The sequence below is a fragment of the Nicotiana tomentosiformis genome, chromosome 5 (genome assembly GCF_000390325.3).
Source record: "Nicotiana tomentosiformis chromosome 5, ASM39032v3, whole genome shotgun sequence".
Classification (NCBI taxonomy): domain Eukaryota; kingdom Viridiplantae; phylum Streptophyta; class Magnoliopsida; order Solanales; family Solanaceae; genus Nicotiana; species Nicotiana tomentosiformis.
The window spans coordinates 37,092,427-37,112,424 of NC_090816.1; the positions used below are offsets into that span (position 1 = coordinate 37,092,427).

A 19,998-nucleotide genomic window follows, 5' to 3' on the forward strand; every position below is an offset into this window, starting at 1 on the left:
TAGCAATTAAACTAGAAGCTACGAAAATACTATTGAAATCCAATCCATGTGGATACGATATTTTCTATACTATATTCGACTACCGAGCCTAAGGTTTATACACCGGTTTTGCGCTCGTCACCGTGCGATTGTTATTATAAGGAGAGATTGTGAGATATTTACTATTGGGACTATGAGGAGGTACCTCGGGAGTTCCCGTAATAATTTCCTCTACTTGATGTATTGTTGGTTGTTGTTGTTGTTGTTATTATTCCTTAACTTTTAGGATTCTTGCTTCCTTACGTATTGTATTTGTCTTCTTGATTCCGTGTTGCTACCATCTATAAATTTCTATTGTTACACTTCCCTGTCACTTTATTATGTCATTATATCTTTTGCCTTGTTTCTTATTAGTCCCAGTGGGGACCTGACCTGACCTCGTCACCACTCTCCTGAAGTTAGGCTTGGCACTTACTAGGTACCGCTGTGGTGTACTCATACTACGCTTCTGCATATATTTTTGTGTAGATCCAGGTGCATCCTATCAGCCTCGATATTAGAATGTGGTGCTGCTTCTTGGAGACTTCAAGGTACACCTGCCCGCGTCCGAAGTCCTCAAAGTCCCCTTCTATCCCGTCTTTTCCTTGTTTTTTAATGTTTTTATAGAGAGTGATGTATAGAATATTTACAACACTGTATCTAGAACTTTTGACTTATATCTACCAGATTTTGGGAGCTACTTATACTTTGAGGTGCAGTTTTTATTTATTACAGTTGTGGACGTTTTGAGTTTTAGCTTAATATTTCAGTTATTTAGCATACTTGCTAGGCTTATCTAGTTTTAGAGACTAGTTGCCGTCACGGAATCCTACAAAGAGAAATTGAGGTCGTGACAAGTTGGTATCAAAGCTCTAAGTTCATAGGTGTTATGAGTCACAAGTAGGTATATTAGAGTCTCGCGGATGGGTACGGAGACGTCTGTACTTATCTTCGGGAGGCTATGGAAGTGTTAGGAAAAAGCTTCACTTCTTCGAATCCTTATCGTGTGAAATCTTTGACTTCAGATTCTAAATTTCTTTCTTTCTATTCTCTCACAGATAGTGAGGACACGCACAGCTGGATCGTATGACTAGATACCCGCTCCCTTGCTAGAGCCACGAGAGGCCGAGGCCGGGGTAGAGGCCGAGAACGCCCACGTGGTGCAGCTAGAGCACCCGCACGAGCTGCTATAGACGAGCCACGAGTAGCTCCAGTCGGAAGGCAGGCACCTGAGATGCCTATTACTGCACCAGCCCTCCAAGAGACACTTGCTCAGTTTCTAAGCATGTTCAACACTTTGGATCAGGCAGGGTTGATACCACTTGCCCCTGCCACATCTCAGGCTGAGGGAGGAGCACAGACTCCCGCCGCCCGTACCCCAGAGCAATGGATCCAGGTCGATCAGGTTCCAAAGGTCATACTAGTGCAGTCGGTAGCCCTAGTTCAGCCCGATGTTAAGGCAGTAGTTTCTGAGGAGGAGCAGCTCAGGCTCGATAGGTACAAGAAGTACCACCGTCCTACTTTTAGTGGCTTGGCATAAGAGGATGCCCAGCGTTTTCTTGAGGAGTACCACTGTATCCTACGTACTATAGGTGTTGCAGAGTCTAATGGGGTTGCTTTCACTACGTTCCAGCTTAGGGGAGTGACTTATCAATGGTGGCGAGCATATGAGTTGGGTATTCCGGCCGAGGCAGCTTCACTCTCTTGGACTCAGTTCTCAGATATGTTCTTGAGGGAGTTTGTTCCCCAGTCTCAGAGATGCATGGCGCATAGAGTTTGAGTTGTCGCGCCATGGTTCTATGATCGTATCGGAGTATGCGGTCCAGTTCGATAATTTGGCTAGACATACACTAGCCTTGGTTCATACTATTAGAGAGAGAGTCCGTCGATTTATCGAGGGGCTCAACCATAGTATAAGATTTAGCATGGCCCGAGATTTGGAGATGGACATCGCATACCAGCAGGTAGTGGGGATTGCTAGGTGATTGAAGGGTATGCTGACTCGGGAGATAGAAGAGAGAGAAAGGAGAGAGAGGCCAAGAGGTCTCGAGAGTCTGGCACTTATAGTGGTACTCGTGCCTCGGCTGCAGCTCGCCAGGGTAGGGGCTATGTGAGTCGCCCTGTTCATTCAGCACTTCAAGCCGCCAGCCGTATTTCGGCCACTCACAAAGCAGCCACGTCCTCCAAAGCTTATTTTGAGTGTGATGACTATCGTTATATGGTGAGGGATTGCCCCAGACTCAGGAGGGGTGCACCTCCACAGACCACTCAGGTATTGCGTGCTCCACCGGGTCCTCAGGATATGGTTACAGCACCAGCTACCACTCTACCTGCATAACCAGCTCGAGGTGGAGGTCGAGCAGGTATAGGTCGCCCTAGAGGGGGAGGCCAAACCAGATATTATGCCCTTCCTGCTAGGACATAGGAAGTTGCATCCGACTCTGTCATCACAGGTATTGTTTCGGTCTTTCATAGAAATGCATCCGTCTTATTTGATCCAGGCTCCACTTATTCCTATGTGTCATCGTATTTTGCTCCATATTTGGGTGTATCCCGTGATTCTTTGAGTTCTCTTGTCTATGTCTCTACTCCTATGGGAGATTCTATTATTGTTGACCGTGTATATCAGTCGTGTTTGGTTATTCTTAGTGGTTTTGAGACCAGAGCTGATGTATTGTTGCTCAGCATGGTGGATTTTGTTGTTATTTTGGTCATGGACTTGTTGTCGCTCTATCATGCTATTTTTGATTTTCACGCCAAGACAGTGACGTTGGCTATGCCAGGCCTACCGTGGTTAGAGTGGAGAGATACTTTAAATTATGTTTCTACCAGGGTTGTTTCATTTCTAAAGGCGCATCGGATTGTTGAGAAGGGGTGTGATGCGTATTTAGCATATGTGAGAGATGTTAGTGTTGATACTCCTACCATGGAGTCAATTCTGGTAATGAGGGATTATCCAGATGTATTCCTGGCAGATCTTCCGGGCATGCCGCCCGACAGGAATATCTAATGGTAGGCTAGAAATACGAATCTTTGGGTACTTTGCACCTATTATTTGCTACACTTTAATTGTGTCTGAGCTAAAATATGGCTAATTATACTCATTACATATTTTTTACCGTGTAGATTGAGATCCGAGCTAAGACACACACTTGAAGTAAAAATGGATAAAAGAGAACCTTGAAGTCTGAGTAGAGGGTTGAGAGTTAAGCCAAAATTGAGTTCGGGGGTCGAGTACCGTATATGCATAGAAACATTTGAAGGAAAAAAATAAAAAGGGATAAAAGAGTTCCTAGCACCTGCAAGCCAACGTAACTAATAGTATGCTTATGGAAAAATGCACCAGGAAAAAGACATAAGTTAATATTGGATGACAAAGAACAAAGAATTGGAAAAGAAACGATATAAGTGAAAGTTAGGCAAGAAGCACAAAGGTATGAGCTTTGGATTTAAAATGTTCAAAGCAATATCGTAAGACAGTAGAAGCAATATCCTAGTGCAACACATTGCGCGTCGCGCGACAAGAGGAAACAGCAGCAGAGTGGAATTGTCCAAGTTTCTGGAAATCCCCACTAATGTGACGCATGGAGCATCGCCCCATGCGGTGCACCTGTGCAATATTTATTTCGGCTAGTAGAAGGTGATTTAGTCTAGGCCCGACCCTACTTGGTATAAATATATAGAAACATGTTATTTTCTGGACTTTTGACACATATTCGACCTACGGAGGCTAAGGAGGAGTTAGAAGAACACGAGCACAAGGATTTCATCATTCCTTCCTCACTCAAGACACGAGTTTGAATTGAATTTATGTTTTTCCTATACTTTAACTCTATTTGTGATGCATTTCTCCATATCTATGGAGTAGTACCCTTTAAGGTTTAATGGATTTGGTGTATTGATGATTATTTATGGATTATAACTCTAGTTTTATGTATTGAAGCGTTTTTTGATGATTTAACTGTTGTATCTATATTCACTTGTTCTTGTAATCGAGAGAGGCATAACTTGTGATATCCTTACATGATATTGTTGGTTGAGTTTATTAATACTTCTTAGTAATCGAAAGAGGCTAGTTGAATCATTGATTAAACCTAGTTAAGAGAATAATCGGAAGTGGTTTTACTAAAGACCGATCCACTATACATTCTTGCGTATCTTCACGTGCTTAAATTGCTTCATCTCATGAGGTTACGACTTAATCGAGAGAGGAGTTTTTGCTGAACGTTTGAACTAACAATTGAGTGAATTCGAGAGACTCACTTGAACATTAGAAATGAATTATCTAGAGTTAGATCCCGAACAATTATCTTGCACATATCCTATCAACCCCTATTTTCTCCCATTGATAACTTCCTTGCTTATCTTTGTTGTGATTGACATTAGTCAATAGCTTTAAATTCTTAGTTAATTATAGTAATTATAAAGCTCCTATTACCATGGTTGAGTAAGAAGCTCAAACATGATATTACATTTTGAACTATGAAAAAACTACTAATAAAAACTAGCCACAATAAAATAATATGAAGAATCTGCCCAGCTATCAGCTGCGGACCCAGAATTTTGTATAAGCGGGATCAGTGAGAGATCGCGATAGTCAATTGTATAAGTGCACAATTAAACACCATTTGTGCAATGCTCTTTATTTTTCAATACGACTTCAAAATGAAGTCATATATTTTTTTTAAAAAAGTTTAGTAATTTTTTATATTTTTTTTATTTATTTACTTTAAATGTTTAAAATTTATCTATATAAATTAACAAATTTTATTTCAGAAAATTTAGCAATTTTAACCAAAAAGTGTTCAACCAACTTTAAAATCGTATTATAACTCTAAGAAATATAACGTACACAGTTACAAACAAAATACGACAAACAAGAGTTTTAAACTAAACTAGTTAATCCAAAATGATTAAAGAAAAAGATATTGTACGCCAAACTAAAATTTTGAGTATAACACAAATTAATAATTTCAATATAAATTAAATTAAATTAAACTAAAATATTACAAATAATTTCAATAAAGCACTCTCATTCGTTTAGCAATACATATGACAAAGAGAACCAAAATTCACTTTGTAGAAAGCTTTAAATATTTTTGAACTAAAATGAAGTTTATAAAGAAGTAGAAAAACAAGGACAAGAAAAGGAACAACAAGGCAACAATACGCAAAATAATATACTCCTACGATTATAACAGAAGTGATGAAGTGGAAAATTAATTCAAATGTGTGTTCAAAATCCACGTTTAGCAAACGGAGGTAAAGTTAAAAAGAATTGAAGATTCAATTCAATACTTCAGCAGAGATTCGAACTGGCAACCCTTGACTTGTTTTGAACCCACTTGACTGTTGCTTTGCAATGTCTTTTTGTGTCAAGTAGATTCAAGTCTCTAGTATTTATTCGTTTCATGTTTTTTTTTGATGAAATCCGCAAGTAAAGATAATTAATTTTTTCAATGAAGTAGGTTCAATTGAACACCCTTTCGTACAAGGTGGGTCCGCCACTGCCAGCTATGCATGTGTACTGCCCATAGTTGAAACAATACATGTCTTCCATTGTCCATAATTTCCTTTTCGATCTATATGTCACTTGATAATCAATGTTGTTAGCTCTCAAGTAGCTTCCCAAACTGCTCCAGTGATTGCATTGTATTTCCACATTTGTGTACCAAAATATGTCCATAATATGTGTAGCGACCAATTGCGCATCTTCAGCGTGTATACCTGCCTGAATCTAGTGAGCATCCTAGTACCTATTGACAACCTTATGGTATGTCTTCTATTGGTGACCACCTGTATTGTTCTTCCACGTGACAGAAGTCCCCGCCATTTGAGGAAATTCCACTGTCGAGATCTTATGTGATCTGGTGATGTTGCTGTGTTTGGTTATATTTACGTGTGAGCTCCAGCTATAGATCACTGAACACTTCACATACAACCAAATCTGAGATGTTAGATTTGTGAGGAGTAATGAGATCATACTCTGTACTGCATCTATCGATCCCATAATTTGCTTCCAAAGTACATAACTAGCAGGTTCCTTTGCCAGTATTCTGGACAGCCATCTCATGTATTTCCAAGTCAATGTTATGGTTGCCATACCTTCTGATTGAACGTAAATACCCATCACTTTGGCAGATTGGATATTCAGTAAAAGATTCTTATAGTTGACAACCAATTAGGCACTTTCCATTTGCAGAATTTCATTTTGAAAACATGCCTCCATCTCCATGGTTGTGCCTATCCTTGCCTCGCCTTTAATGGAATGAGCACTGGATTCTAATATCACACATTGAAGGCTAATCAAATAATAGGTCATGGCCACAGTAACGTATCCTGCAAAAAAGAACAAGAGGTTAGTTAAAAAACAGTATAATATACTCTCCTCCCATAGGATTTGAGCATAGTATTGCCTATAACTTCCTCTCCTCCATCCATTCTTGATACGCATAGCTGCGTCCAAAATAGCTACTTGCTTAGCCTCATTTACAAGACCTTTCACATCCCTTTTGGCCATCTTTCCTCTCCAAAACCTGATCATCAACTGCATTGTCCATCGTACGAGTACCCTGGTTGTGCAGCAAATTTCATACGACTTTCCTGTGACTCTTGTTGAGACCTTTATATGTACTACCTCCTAAAGCATTGTACTTTGGTATTGCCTTAGTATTATGCTCCACATTGCATCCATTATGCCCAAATAGTCTCGCCATATTCTGAACATCAAATGACCTTCACAACAAAACAACTGGGTCACAATTGCGATTATTGAACCATCTATGTATCCTAGTAATTTTCTGGACAGAGTTGCATCCATGAAACTGGTTTTATTTTCCATGCTTGTGCTTATCAATGGCTCTTCTCCAAGGGAATGAGCACAAGGTGCTAATACCACCCATGAAAGTTGAGTCATTAGATAAGGCATGTTCACAGTAGCTTCCCCCGCAAAAAAGAAAACAATGTTAGTGATAAAATAGCCCTTCATGCTTTCCTTCCAACTGATTTGAATATGATGGTTATATGTACTTCCATCTCCATCCCATATACTCATTTCCTCCTCCCCTTCTAACTCTTTGCAACTATGATTCTCAAGTGTGGGCATTGCAATTTATCGTCGTTAACTATCCTCCTTCACGTAGGATCCAATTGTGCAAATAGATCAGACACAATGGGACCAGTATCTAGTACATAGTTTGCTAGATGATCAACCATTTTGTTTCTTTCTCTAAAAATGTGCGATATCCTAGCATGACACAACACCATCAGTCGCCTTATCTCCTCCACATGTTCTATTATCACCCAGAGAATACTCCATCTCTCCATGATCACATTCTTAAGAAGCATTGAGTCAGTTTCTAACCATATGTTAGACAAGTGATGCACATAACAATACCTCAGTGCTTCAAGGATTGCCATTGCCTCCGCTTCTGTATTTGTGGTATCTTGAATCTCCTGCCCATATGCATGAATGATATCTCCTCGATCATCTCTCACATAGAAACCAATTGTACTCCTGCCTGGGTTTCCCCTAGATGCACCATCAGAATTCACCTTATTCCATCCCTCCTTAGGAAACTCCCATAAAACTTTGTCAACCTTCATCTTTGGCATATAATGCTCTAAGAACTTCAGCAGGTCATGCCATTTGTGTGGTATGTCTTGCAGCTGAGGTTTTCTAACTCTTACTAATGCTTGCAATGATGTAGACACCTGGTATATCACTCTATTAATCTAGACTATGTCCCCATATTTCTAGATGTTCCTCCTCTTCCATAATTCCCACAATATAATTGAAGGTAAGGCTTGAAAAATAGGCTTCAACCTAGGGATCACCTGAGCTTTCCAGCATTTTAACACTTCTTGATGTAAGCTTTCTCCCATCATCAATCCAGCACATGACTGGAAGTAAGTCCACACTCTTACAGCAGCATTAGATCTGAAGAACACGTATGCAATATTTTCCTCTTCTGGATCCACGCAACACCAACACTTTGATGGCATAAAGTACCTCATTCTCCTAAATGCATCATCAAGGGGCAGCTTAGTGTTCCATAATTTTCACATGAAAAAAGAAATTTTGAATGGTAGGCCTTTCACCTATATATTCTGATAAACCATGGTCGAGTTTCTTCTTCTTCGTAAATACTCCCAAGCTGACTTCACTAAAAATATTCCCTGCGTCTCTAACATCCAGTATGGGATGTCAAGCTCATCTTGTACACCTGGTGGAGCTATGTGATCAATTATATGCACTGCTAAATTCTCAGGAAGTATTTGTCTCAATCTGATCTCATCCCATGTTTCCGGCAGTTACAACTTCATTCACATTTTGTATACTTTCATCACAATAAAAATCATGAAGAGTAATGAAATAGAGTGCCCCCAAGCCTGTCCAGTTCTCGAACTAGAACAGTTCTGATCCCATCCTTGGTTGCCAATAAATTTGGTGCTCAATTTGGTGCCTACATTCCAGCATTTTCCTCCATACATGTGACCCTTTTTTCCATTGCACCAAAATAGCATTAGTTTTTTTGTAATATTTTTGACACGTGAAGGAGCTCCATAAACTAGGCTTTGCCCTAAAATTCCACCAAAATTTACAAAACAAAGCCTTAGAGATATCATGTAATGATCTAAAGCCAACCCCTCCCTCTTCAATAGGGAGACATAAAGTATCCCAAGATGCCCGGTGACGACACTTTCCTCCTACTGAATTACTCCAGTAAAATTGAGAAATTATCTTATGGAGTTTGTTAAGCACAGAAGCAGGAGGATTGATGACATAGAGTAAATGTATTGTCATACTTTGTAAAACATGAGAGATTCTAACCTCTTTTCTTCTCAAATGAATATCCATAATTATCTCCTGAGTCAATAATACATTTTCTACAATGCTTCTGCCTTGTACAAATCCAGCTTGCTCGTCAGAAATTAATTTCGGCAAAAGGTCCACTAACCTTACATGTATAACACGTGAGAACACCTTATTAATAAAGTTGCTTAAGCTAATGGTCATATTCACCTCTTTCTTTTTTGGTAGTAATACTAGATTCGTGTAAGTCATAAATCTAGGTAATTTCTGACCATTAAAGAAAGCTTTCACCATTTCAAGCATATCCTCTCCAATGATCTCCCGTCATGCGTGAAAGAAAGATCCATTAAATCCTTCTGGACCTCCTGCACTCTCTTCATTTAAACCAAAAACTGCATTTTTAACCTCATCTTTTGTAGGTTGCTTGATTAACTCTGTGTTCTTCCCCTCCTCTATCAACGTAGGAACATGCTCCAGTATTCCAAATGAGTTTGGGACTCGATCTGCTCGAAATTGATCATTAAAAAATCTGCATGCTTCTTCTGCCATAGCAATGTCATCTTCAAGTGAATCCTCCTCACTATTTTGTATTCTCTTAAGTTGTAATCTCCTTCTTCTGTCATTCACCTACGCATGAAAAAATTTTCTATTTCTGTCGCCGTCGTTGAACCATTGTAACCCAGTTTTCTGTTTCTAAAATTGCTCCTCTAGCGCTAAGAATTTAAACAACTCTTCCTGCACTTTCTGTAGTACTTCTCAATTCTGGAAAGTAGGATTTAACTCAAAATAAACCTCATGAGCCAATACTACTTCTTCCAGGCTTGTATATTTTTGGAAAATGTCCCCATACGTTGCCTTACTCCAAGTTGAAAGAGCCTTCTTCAGCTTCTTTAATTTGTAATAAAATAGAAAGAATATGCTTGCATGAAAATCTGCCTTACAATTCTCTATCACTACTTCATTGAATGACTCATGCTTAATCCAGAAGTTGAGAAATCTGAATGACTTCTTAATTGGAGTGGAGTCCAGATTACATGACAATAACAAAGGGCTATGATCGGACCCAATCTTGGAAAGATGAGTCACCTCCATACCTGCCATCAGTTGTTGAAACTTAAGGTTTCCATAGCAACGATCCAATTAAAAATGCACTCCTCATCTGCTCGACCATTCCACAATGTATATATACTCCCTTTGAGTCCCATATCAAATAAATTATAAGTATTCATACAATGCCTAAAATTATCTACTTCATTTAAAGAAACGGGTATACCTCCAAACTTCTTTTCCTCATCCCAAATAACATTAAAGTCCCCTCCCACGAGCCATGGAGACGACATGTCACTAGCCAAAGCATACAATGTATCCCACAATTCTATTCTCTCAATTGGATCACATTTAGCATAAACTAATGTAAGAATGAACTCTTTGTTGCTTTTTGTATCAAATAATCTCAATGTTAGATGATGCACCAAGTCAAAGATGACTATTTCTTCATAAACTTCATCCACAAATGCCCAGATTTTGTTCGATATATTAACAAAGGATTGTGCAAAACCAATCTTTCTCTTGTACCTCTCCAATTTTCTAGATTGTTGCATTGGTTCCATCAAGCCAATAAATTTGAAGTGATGTTGTCTATGCATTGTAATGAGCTTCTCAAAAGCTCTCTTAGTATTTACCGATCTCACATTCCAAATAATTGCATTCATCACAGATTATTGGATTTGGAGATGGTTCTTCTTGTTTGAACCCCTGCAGGTTGGACATTGGTAGCATCTTTGTATTGTTTCTTTCTCCCTTTTCCTACTAATATTCCGCATTCACTATGCCTAGGAGATAAGTCACCTTGCCTAGCCACCTTCTGAAAATTTTGAGTAGTAGATTCCTTATCCATATCTCTTCCCACAACTCCCAAATTTTCATTATCTTCAACATTGATTTTGTTAGCAACCAACTGTTTATTTACAAGTTTAGGGATCAATGATTTTGACATCACCTGCCCAGAACCTTTCTGACCATCACCAGTAGTTGCAATAAATTTAATCACCTGTCCAGCACTATTCTGTTTTCCTTTAGAAATTTTATCTCTTACCCCTGATTCCTCATTGTTGAGCATTGACTGCTCCTTACTCCTTGGATTAGAAATTAGTACTTCAGCTGCATCTGGAGGCACAAGTAATTTCCTAGTTTCATGTATCCCAGCATCTCTCTTATCAATTTCTCTTAGTCTAGATTCATCAAGCTTACCCTTAACATTGGTAGAGCTAGGAATTCATGTATCACCCTGTTGATGCTCTTCATTAGAGATCATTGTGTCCTTACTCAAGACACCTGGTTGAGTTTTTTCCACTGTCTCCATACGTTGTGTATGTATACCTTCTTCTTCATTGTTAGCATTCCTACTGTTTTCATCATCATTCCCGTTCACACTTTGTTCCTTCTCTTCTAAACCTTGATCATCTGTAGATGCATTATCGGTATTGTCAATACGAATTTCCCCTTATTCAGAGTCTTCTTCTACTTGGTCACATCATAGTCTACATCCAAGCTTATTCATTTCAAGCTCTTTCTCAACCTCACCTATTGCAATCGTATCTCTGGATTGTGATGGAACCTCCTAGTAGGACTGATTTGTAGTAACCACATTCATATTTGTTCCCTGGACAAAGGTCCTATTAACCCATTGAGATGTCGACTCCATGTGTATTGCATCATTACTCCCATCCCTACTAGAATTAAAAAATGGAGCCTTAGGATTGAGACTTTTATTAGCCGGCTTTGGAGAATTTCTCCTGTTTGCAATAGGAGATTGTATCTCCTGGACATTACATATCTTTTCCACTTGAACCTCTTGCACTTCTAAATTCCCTGCCTCATTATCACCATTCTCTGCCTCCAACAAAGCAAATTTGTTGACAGTAGTCAAAGGAGCATTAGACTGCTCAACAACCACCAGTTCCTTGCTAACTCCTATAGTAAGCTGGGCATTAGAAGATTGGTTTTCAGTCTGCTTTCCACCATTTTGCACCCTGTTATCTCTCACTTTTTTCCACTGTTCAGATATATTACCAACCACCTTACCACTAGTTAGAATCATCAAAGGGCCCTTATTCTTCCCCTTCTCCACCACACTGCCTCCATCAGCTTGTTTGTTCATCTTGTTATCCACCATTAATTCAGAATGAATCCTCCAGTATTCGAAATCATCATGTCCTTGTATTCTGCATTCTTTTCAATATTTAGGCAAGAAATCATATTGATTCTTGACCCATTCAGTCCTTATATCACCAATACCTTCATTCTCAATGTCCATTCGAATCTTTTTCGGCAAATCTACTAGCAAACCAACAAGAACCTTAACACGTGCATAACTAAGTCGAGTCTTATTTATTGTAGCCATATCAAGATGCATAGGCTTTCCAACAGCTGAGGCTAAAGAGGATATGCACTCTTTAACAAAAACAAGTAGGTAACAAGCCTGGAAATGAAATCCAAGCCATGGCCATTGGTGTTTCCTCTCCTGCTTTGAATTTAACATCATAAATAAGCGACCTCATTTGGTATTCATAACCATCCTTATTTTTAACATAAAATGTACTTTTTGACGTAAGAGTAATAAAATCTTCCCATAATGATAATCGGATTAAGACCAGCCTATCTCTGAAATACCCAATGTTACATTAACCTTTGATAATATATTAAGCTAGGATAATACAATGTAACTCTTGTAATTTTGGCCATCCGTATGAGAATTTACCCAAGACTGCATATTGTAAACCTTCAATGGCATTCATACGATTGACTTCTGATTCTATGAACTTGATGAAAGGCTGCCCAAGCAGAAACGCTGCTCGTTTGAACGGAATTGGTTCAACTGTATATTTCCAGTTATAGTGTTGTTGCGTGGAATTGTTTAACGTGACTGGTTTCAAGATTTTGCTATAATCTAAGGGCTGGGTATTGTTATTTGTAATGGTAGATGATGGGGCGAGAGTGGGGTAAGGCAGACCAGCCGCTAAAGATGGCTGGCCTCCGGCCATAGCGGCCATCGGAGCTTGCACAGTGAAATCCCTTTTGATTGCCCAAGTTGTCTCCAGAGCTTCTCTCTCCTCATCTAGGTTTTTAAGGCTATCTCGTTTTTGGTGCTAATTCAGGAATTAGGATTTAGTTTTTTTTTTATTTCTTTTCTTTTTTATTTTGTATTTTATTTTCTTTATTAGTTAACTTCTTTTCAAGATTTGTTTTGTAGTACCTAACATGTTGGGGAAGGTACTGTAGATTTTGAACTCTAAATGCTATGAAGATGGATTACAACCAGCCTAAGAAAAGGGTTGAAGAGTTAGCAGCTGAACATTATCATCGGTATGCTATGTGTTTTAAATGCAGTAAAAATCATCTATGGGTTGACTGTCAAGCAGGTATGTATTCTTCCTATGGTTCGTATTTTGAGCAGTATCACTCTATTTCTAGTTTGTACAGGTATGAGGATTCATATGGGCATAATTTTGACTCTGGTTGGGATGAATACCCGTATTATGACTGGAATGAAAGCGAAGTAAGAAAATCACCTCAAGAGGAGAATGGTAGTTTAGAAGCGCTTACGCATGGGTTCATGAATAGTGTTAAAGAAAGGTTTATGCACAATTATGAAGCAATTAAGAACATAACAATGCGAGTGAGTCAATTAATAAGTATACTTTCAGAAATCTCATTGTGTTGTAATGATGAATATATGAAGGAGACACCTTGTGAGAATGAGCCAACTCATGAGGATGAGCATCCACAGAGAGAGCTTTCCACTGTTCAAGTGGACTCTTATTCAACTGAGATGAATGAAAATAAGGTTGTGGTTGAGTGTGAAGCAATGGAAGAAGAGTTCAAACCCTCATCCACCTTTCCACATTTGCAACCTTTAGTAGAAGAGAATAAGAAACAAATGGTCTTGGACATTCCAAAGGAATATTCACTTGACCTTTCTTCTTTGTTTTCTTATACTAATCTTGATCATATGGATCTTATTTTTGGGAATTTACAGGAATATGTATGGATTGATCCTGTGAAAGAATCCAGAAACAAGTTAAGGATCATCATGAATTGTAATTCACTGCTCAAGATGAGGACAAGAAAGAAAAACAAGAGCGGGTCTTGCAGGTATCCTTAGAAGAATTGGTCTTAATGAGCTCCACAAAAAATCTCAAGGAGCGAAAATGAGGAAAGAATTCAGAATTAGGGGTGGAGTTCATAAGTTCTCGGAAAAGAAGAAAATTCAGGGAAGTTTCCTTTATCTTATGCTTTTTAATTGAGTGTGATGGGGATATACCACAACTTAAAGTGTGGGGTGGGGGATAATTATATGTTGTATGTATATGTGTTAGTTTTATTAGCTGTAGTAGTTGGAAAATTGAAAAAACCATAAAAATTAAAACAAATTCGATTTTTTCCGACGATGGATATCATTCGACGGGTTTCTTGAGGGAATAAAGTCGAATAAAAAAAGACAAAGATTTTCTTTTGTTAGGTAGTGTAACAATTCCCCCTTATTATTATTTTTTTGTGTCACGGTTCTTTTCCAAGTGTTTTGTTTAAATGGGGTGTAGTTAGTTTTTTTATTTTTGTTAGGAGTAGAAAACTTTGTGCTATGATATGAATTGAAGACAATGTCTCTTAACTTTATTATACCTACAGAATAGTGAGTGATTTAGTTGTGACGCGTAGGCTCAGTTTTTGACTCTTGTATAAGTACCTTAAATTGTTTGATCTTAACTTTGCTTAACTTCTTTGACTAGAGTGTCTTGATAGTCCAATCTTGAGTGAGTTATGTGCCATGTGGGTGTGAGGTTTTTTGTATTCTAGGCATTGCATTTGATGTCTAAAACTTGCCCCGTATTTTTGCAAATCAAAATTGTAGTTTTATTCAGTCTTGGAAGTGATATAGGCATTTCTTTGTTGAGCCAGTTATAAGCCTTTACCCACCTAATTGTTATGTATCTTAGTTAACCACGTTGAGCCTGTAATCATATTTCTTTGGCAATGACATTGCAAGCCTTACCCATTTGTTTGAATTCACCATCTATTTGAACCATTTAACTCTCATAAGAACTTGAATTTGTTATGAACTTTGTAAAAGTTGAAGTGTAGGATGGTTGGTTTGGCTTTTGAGTGGAACTATTGAACTAAGGAGAAAGATGAACTATTTTGAAAAAGAAAAAGCCACTTGAATTGAAAAAGAAAGAAAAAATAAGTACATGATTGTGAAAAATGTTCCTTGATAATGGTAACTTGATGTAATTGTGCTTAAAGAAGTAGGGAGTTAATATATATTGATGTGAAGGTGGAGTTATGATTTGACATATGTGATGACCCAAAAGGTCATCTTATGTTTTAGAACTCGAATTTGAGCTCTTAAGCCTTAAAAAACTCATTTTTATCCTCCTCAATTTTCGTGCGCAGTCCGGGCAGATTTCCGGAAAGTTTTTATGTTGAAAGCTAATGAAAATAAGAATTTTTACCTTAAAAGTTAATTTTAGTTGACTTCGGTCAATATTTTTGGTAAACGGGCCCGGATCTATACTTTGATAGTCCCGGTAGATCCGTATCGAATTATGGGACCTGGGCGTATGCCCGGAATCGAATTCGGAAGTCCCTAACTCAAGTTATGAAATTTTGATGAAAATTAAAAGTCTAAAAATTAATTATTTTTAAGAATTGATTGATATTTGGCATTGTTAGTGCCGGGTCTCTATTCTGGTTCCGGAGCCCGGTAAAGGTTCATTATGATATTAAAGACTCGTCTGTGAAATTTGGTGAGAAACGGAGTTGATTTGACGTGTTTCGGACGTCCAGTTGAGAAAATAGAAATTTTAAAGTGTTCTTGAGAATTTCATTTGATTTGGTGCTAAATGCGTAGTTCTAGGCATTATTTTGGTGATTTGATCGCGCGAGCAAGTTTGTATGATATTTTTAGACTTGTGCGCATGTTTGGTTTGGAGCCCCGAGGGCTCGGGTGAGTTTCGGATAGGCTACGGGGTGATTTGCATTTACAAAATCTGAGATTTTTGCTGCAGCAGCTATTCTGGTGTCCCTTTCTTCGCGTTCGCGTAGATAATGTCGCGAACGCGAAAGGTAAAATGGGGCAGGGGAATTTGGGGATGGTACCCTTCGCGAACGCGATCTGTCTCACGTGAATGCGATAGTTTAAGGGACCTGGGGGAGGGGGGTCATGTTCTTCTACGCGAACGCGTCCACGGGGTCGCGAATGCGAAAGCTTGGGGGAGCTGCCTTATGCAAACGCGTAGAAAGACTCGCGAACGCAAAGGCCTTAGGCCGCTGTGCATCACAAACGCGACAGGCCTCTCGCGAACGCGATGAAGGCCTGTCCAGTGACTTAAAACAGACTCCAAACACGGGTTTAAGCCATTTCTTCAACATTTTTCAAGAACCAAATGGGTAGAGGCGATTTTTAATAGTCCTTTTCTTCCCCAATTACCCATTACACTTTATGAATTATCAACCAAAAATCAAGAGTTTTCATGGTAGAATTAGGGGTTAGGGTAGAAACTAGGGATTTCGAAAATTTGAAGATTTAGACCCCAATTTGAGGTCGGATTCCAAAATACATATTCGGGCTCGGGGATGAATGGGTAAAAGGATTTTGGTCCGAACCTCGGATTTTGACCAAGCGGGCTCGGAGTTGATTTTTTGACTTTTGGAGGAAAATTTGGGAAATTTAATTTATGAAATATAATTGATTCCTTTAGCAATATTTGATATTATTGACTCATTTTTTAATAGATACGAGTGATTTGGAGGTGAATTCCAAAGGAAAAGTTGTGATTGAGAATTAAGTGGCCTTTAGAGCGAGGTAAGTGTTGTGTCTAACTTTGGCTTGAGAGAATAGGTATTGTGTAAGTATTTTCTACGTATTTTGTTGTTGAATACGATGTATAGTTGAGGTGACGAGCATCTATGCATTGTGGTCGAGTCATAGCATGCGAGTGAAATTCCATTCTTGCAAATTTGTAGTCTTAAATCTTATTATCCTTGCTTATTGTTGTTGTTGAAATATTGGGAGACCTGTATCCGGTTCCACCAAAGTTGGTAAAATTGGGAATATTGATTCGAGGTTGAGATGTTAAATTGTGAAAGTAATCATTGATGAAATATTGATTTCTTTGTGAAACTTCCATCTATCTGTTGTTATTGATTCTGCGAATTGTGAGGAAGAGTTTAAAGCACGAAGGGTGATGCCGTGCATGATTTATTTCTATTGTGAGGAAGAGTGTAAAGCACAAAGGGTGATGTCGTGTGTGATTTATTTATATGGTGAGGAAGAGTGTAAAGCACGAAGGGTGATGCCGTGCATGAATTAATTATATTGTGAGGAATAGAGTAAAAGTACGAAGGGTGATGTCATGCAATCTTATTTATTATTTGGTGACGTTGAGAGTAAAAGCACGAAGGGTGATGCCGTGCTGTTTTTCCTTGCTGTTTTTATTGCTCAATTCGTTTAAGGATTTCACGGTTTAATTATGTCTTTTCATTATTCTCACTCTTTATGTTGTATTTCCCCACTCTATGTTCCCTTCCCATTATTTCTGCGTTATTTCTTTATTTATTTTTGTTGCCACTAGCATGATTATACTATTCACGTTATATGTGGGTGTCTTGTCCTAGCCTCGGCACTACTTCGCCGAGGTTAGGCTCGACACTTACTAGTACATGGGGTCGGTTGTACTGATGCTACACTCTGCACTTTCTGTGCAGATTTTGATACCGGTTGATCGAGATTTTGCTATTGGTCCGCTGTCCGGAGACTCAAGGTAGATGTGTCGGCATTCACAGACCTTGAAGTCCCCGTATACCTTTTATGTCACTGTTGTTTTCTTTCATTTAGGCAGTTGTATTTCTTTCAGACTATTAATTATAGTAAATTCTAGAATGCTCGTGAATTATGACTCCAGATTCGGGTAGTAGTAATTAATACAGTTTTATGATATTTCACACTTGTTATGCTTCATCATACTTAATTATTCTTAATTACTGAATGGAAATAAGTAATTGGTTAATGATTCTCTAACGTTGGCTTGCCTAGCAAGTGAAATGTTAGGCACCATCAGGGTCCCGTCGATGGGAAATTTTGGGTCGTGACAAGTTGGTATCAGAGCAGTAGGTTGCTTAGGTCTCATGATTCAGGAGCAAGCTTAGTAGTGTCTGGAGGATCGGCACGGAGACGTCTGTGCTTATCTTCCAGAGGCTATGAAGTTTAGGAACAAGTTTCACTTCTATTCTTCTCTGTCGTGCGATTTTTCTTTCTCAATACTGATTGATCCTTTCTACTCTTATTCTCTCGCAGATGGCGAGAACATGTATCGCTTCCTTTGCTGAGCAGCATCTAGTCCCTCCAGTGACAGCTCCTATGCGGGGCAGAGGTCGAGGCCGAGGCTGTGCCAGAGGCCGAGGCAGGGGTAGGGCTTAGCCTAGGGCCCGAGCAGTAGCCCCAGTAGTGGAGCCTCAGATAGAGTTTGACGAGGAGGTTCCAGCCCAGACTATTTCTGCCAGACCAGCTCAGGTTCCGGAGGGGTTCATTGCTACCCCAGTACTTCAGGACGCTTTGGTCCGTTTGGTTGGCCTTATGGAGAGTGTGGCCCAGACTGGCGCATTTTCCATGGCACCAGCAGTCTCTCAGGCTGGAGGAGGAGCCCAGACTCCTACCACTTCCACTCCAGAGCAGATAGCTCCCCAGTATCAGGCTCCAGTAGCTCAGCCAGTCGGATTCGTTCAGCCGGTTATTGCGGCACAAGTCGGAGATGGTCCAACTATGTCTGAGGCCTTATGGAGATTAGACAGGTTTATCAAGCTCTTTCTTGTTCACTTCAGTGGTGCTCCTTCAGAGGATCTCCAGGAGTATCTTGACAGCTGTCACGAGGTTTTACGGAACATGGGTTTAGTGGAGACCAATGGGGTCGATTTTGCTGCATTTTAGATGACTGGTTCTGCCAAGAAATGGTGGAGAGATTACTTGTTGACCAGACCAGCTGGGTTGCCCGCTCTTACTTGGGACCAGTTCTCTCAGCTCTTCATAGAGAAGTTTCTACCTATCACATTGAGAGAGGAGCATCACCGTCAGTTCGAGCATCTCCAGCAGGGCAGTATGACTGTTACTCAGTATGAGACCCATTTTGTAGATTTGGCCTGTCATGCTATTCTCCTGCTTCCCATCGAGAAAGAGAGGGTGAGGAGGTTTATTGATGGACTTGCTCAGCCTATCAGATTGCATATGGCTAAGGTGATTGGGAGTGATATTTCTTTTCAGGTGGCTGCTAATGTTGCCAGACGAGTTGAACTGGTTCTTACTCACGGAGGTCAGGGGTCTGACAAGTGACCTCTTCATTCCGCTGAGTTCAGCGGTTCCTCACCTAGAGGTAGGAGTACTTTTGGTAAAGGCCATCCTCCCAGGCCATTTCATTTAGTGCTCCAGGCATCCCACAATGCCTCAGGTGGTCGTGGCCCTCAAATGCATTATTCCGACCAGCTAGCCTATAGTGCACCACCAGCTCCTATTAGTGCACCTCCACTCCAGAGTCATCAGGGTGGTTATTCAGGTCGACAAGGTCAGTTTCAGGGTCAGCAGTCACGGCAGCCAAAGTTATGTTATACTTGTGGTGATCCGAGGCACATTGCTAGATTTTGCCCTCGGGCAATGGGCAGCTCACAGCATCAGAGTTCTCGTGCCATGGTTCCATCACCAGTTGCTGCACCACCTGCTTAGCCAGCCAGAGGCAGGGGTCAGGCAGCCAGAGGTAGAGGCCAGACTATTAGAGGTGGAGGTCAGGCTGTTAGAAGTGGAGACCAGACAGTTAGAGGCCATCCCAGGGACGTAGTTCAAGGTGGTGGGGCCCAGCCCCGGTGTTATGCTTTCCTAGCCAGGCCTGAGGCTGAGTCATCTGACGTTGTTATCATAGGAACTATTTCAATTTGCAGTAGAGATGCTTCAGTTCTATTTGATCCAAGATCTACTTACTCCTATGTGTCATCCTATTTTTCTTCTTGTTTGGTTGTGCCCCGTGATTCTTTGAAAGCTCATGTGTATGTGTCCACAGCAGTAAGAGATGCTATTGTTGTAGAACGTGTTTATCGTTCTTGTATGGTCACCATTGGGAGTC

General features: G+C 39.8%; 2 protein-coding genes across 2 annotated transcripts; both read right to left on the reverse strand.

Moving 5' to 3' along the window:
• Positions 1-7,152: 7,152 nt before the first annotated feature.
• Positions 7,153-9,127, reverse strand: LOC138892178 (uncharacterized). The gene is made up of 4 exons (XM_070175884.1): positions 8,979-9,127; positions 8,168-8,305; positions 7,855-8,038; positions 7,153-7,731 (listed from the first exon to the last, which is right to left on the reverse strand). The coding sequence occupies exons 1-4, from the start codon at positions 9,125-9,127 to the stop codon at positions 7,153-7,155; spliced, it is 1,050 nt and encodes a 349-aa protein (XP_070031985.1).
• Positions 9,128-9,157: 30 nt separating this feature from the next.
• On the reverse strand, positions 9,158-10,545 carry LOC138892179 (uncharacterized). Its single transcript, XM_070175885.1, has 3 exons — positions 10,107-10,545; positions 9,626-9,927; positions 9,158-9,460 (listed from the first exon to the last, which is right to left on the reverse strand). Exons 1-3 carry the CDS (start codon positions 10,543-10,545, stop codon positions 9,158-9,160), a joined length of 1,044 nt encoding a protein of 347 aa, XP_070031986.1.
• Positions 10,546-19,998: the final 9,453 nt, after the last annotated feature.

What these genes read in the sequence shown, in the direction of transcription:
- LOC138892178 (XM_070175884.1), bottom strand. Translation starts at nt 9,127, where the DNA reads ATGGTGAAAGCTTTCTTTAATGGTCAGAAATTACCTAGATTTATGACT. An exon ending in TTAGTGAAGTCAGCTTGGGA is followed by an intron (nt 8,039 to 8,167) that starts GTATTTACGAAG and finishes TGATGCATTTAG; the next exon opens with GAGAATGAGGTACTTTATGC. An exon ending in TAAAATGCTGGAAAGCTCAG is followed by an intron (nt 7,732 to 7,854) that starts GTGATCCCTAGG and finishes GTGATATACCAG; the next exon opens with GTGTCTACATCATTGCAAGC.
- LOC138892179 (XM_070175885.1), bottom strand. Translation starts at nt 10,545, where the DNA reads ATGAATGCAATTATTTGGAATGTGAGATCGGTAAATACTAAGAGAGCT. An exon ending in TGAGGAAAAGAAGTTTGGAG is followed by an intron (nt 9,928 to 10,106) that starts GTATACCCGTTT and finishes AACTGATGGCAG; the next exon opens with GTATGGAGGTGACTCATCTT. An exon ending in AAGTAGTATTGGCTCATGAG is followed by an intron (nt 9,461 to 9,625) that starts GTTTATTTTGAG and finishes TTTCATGCGTAG; the next exon opens with GTGAATGACAGAAGAAGGAG.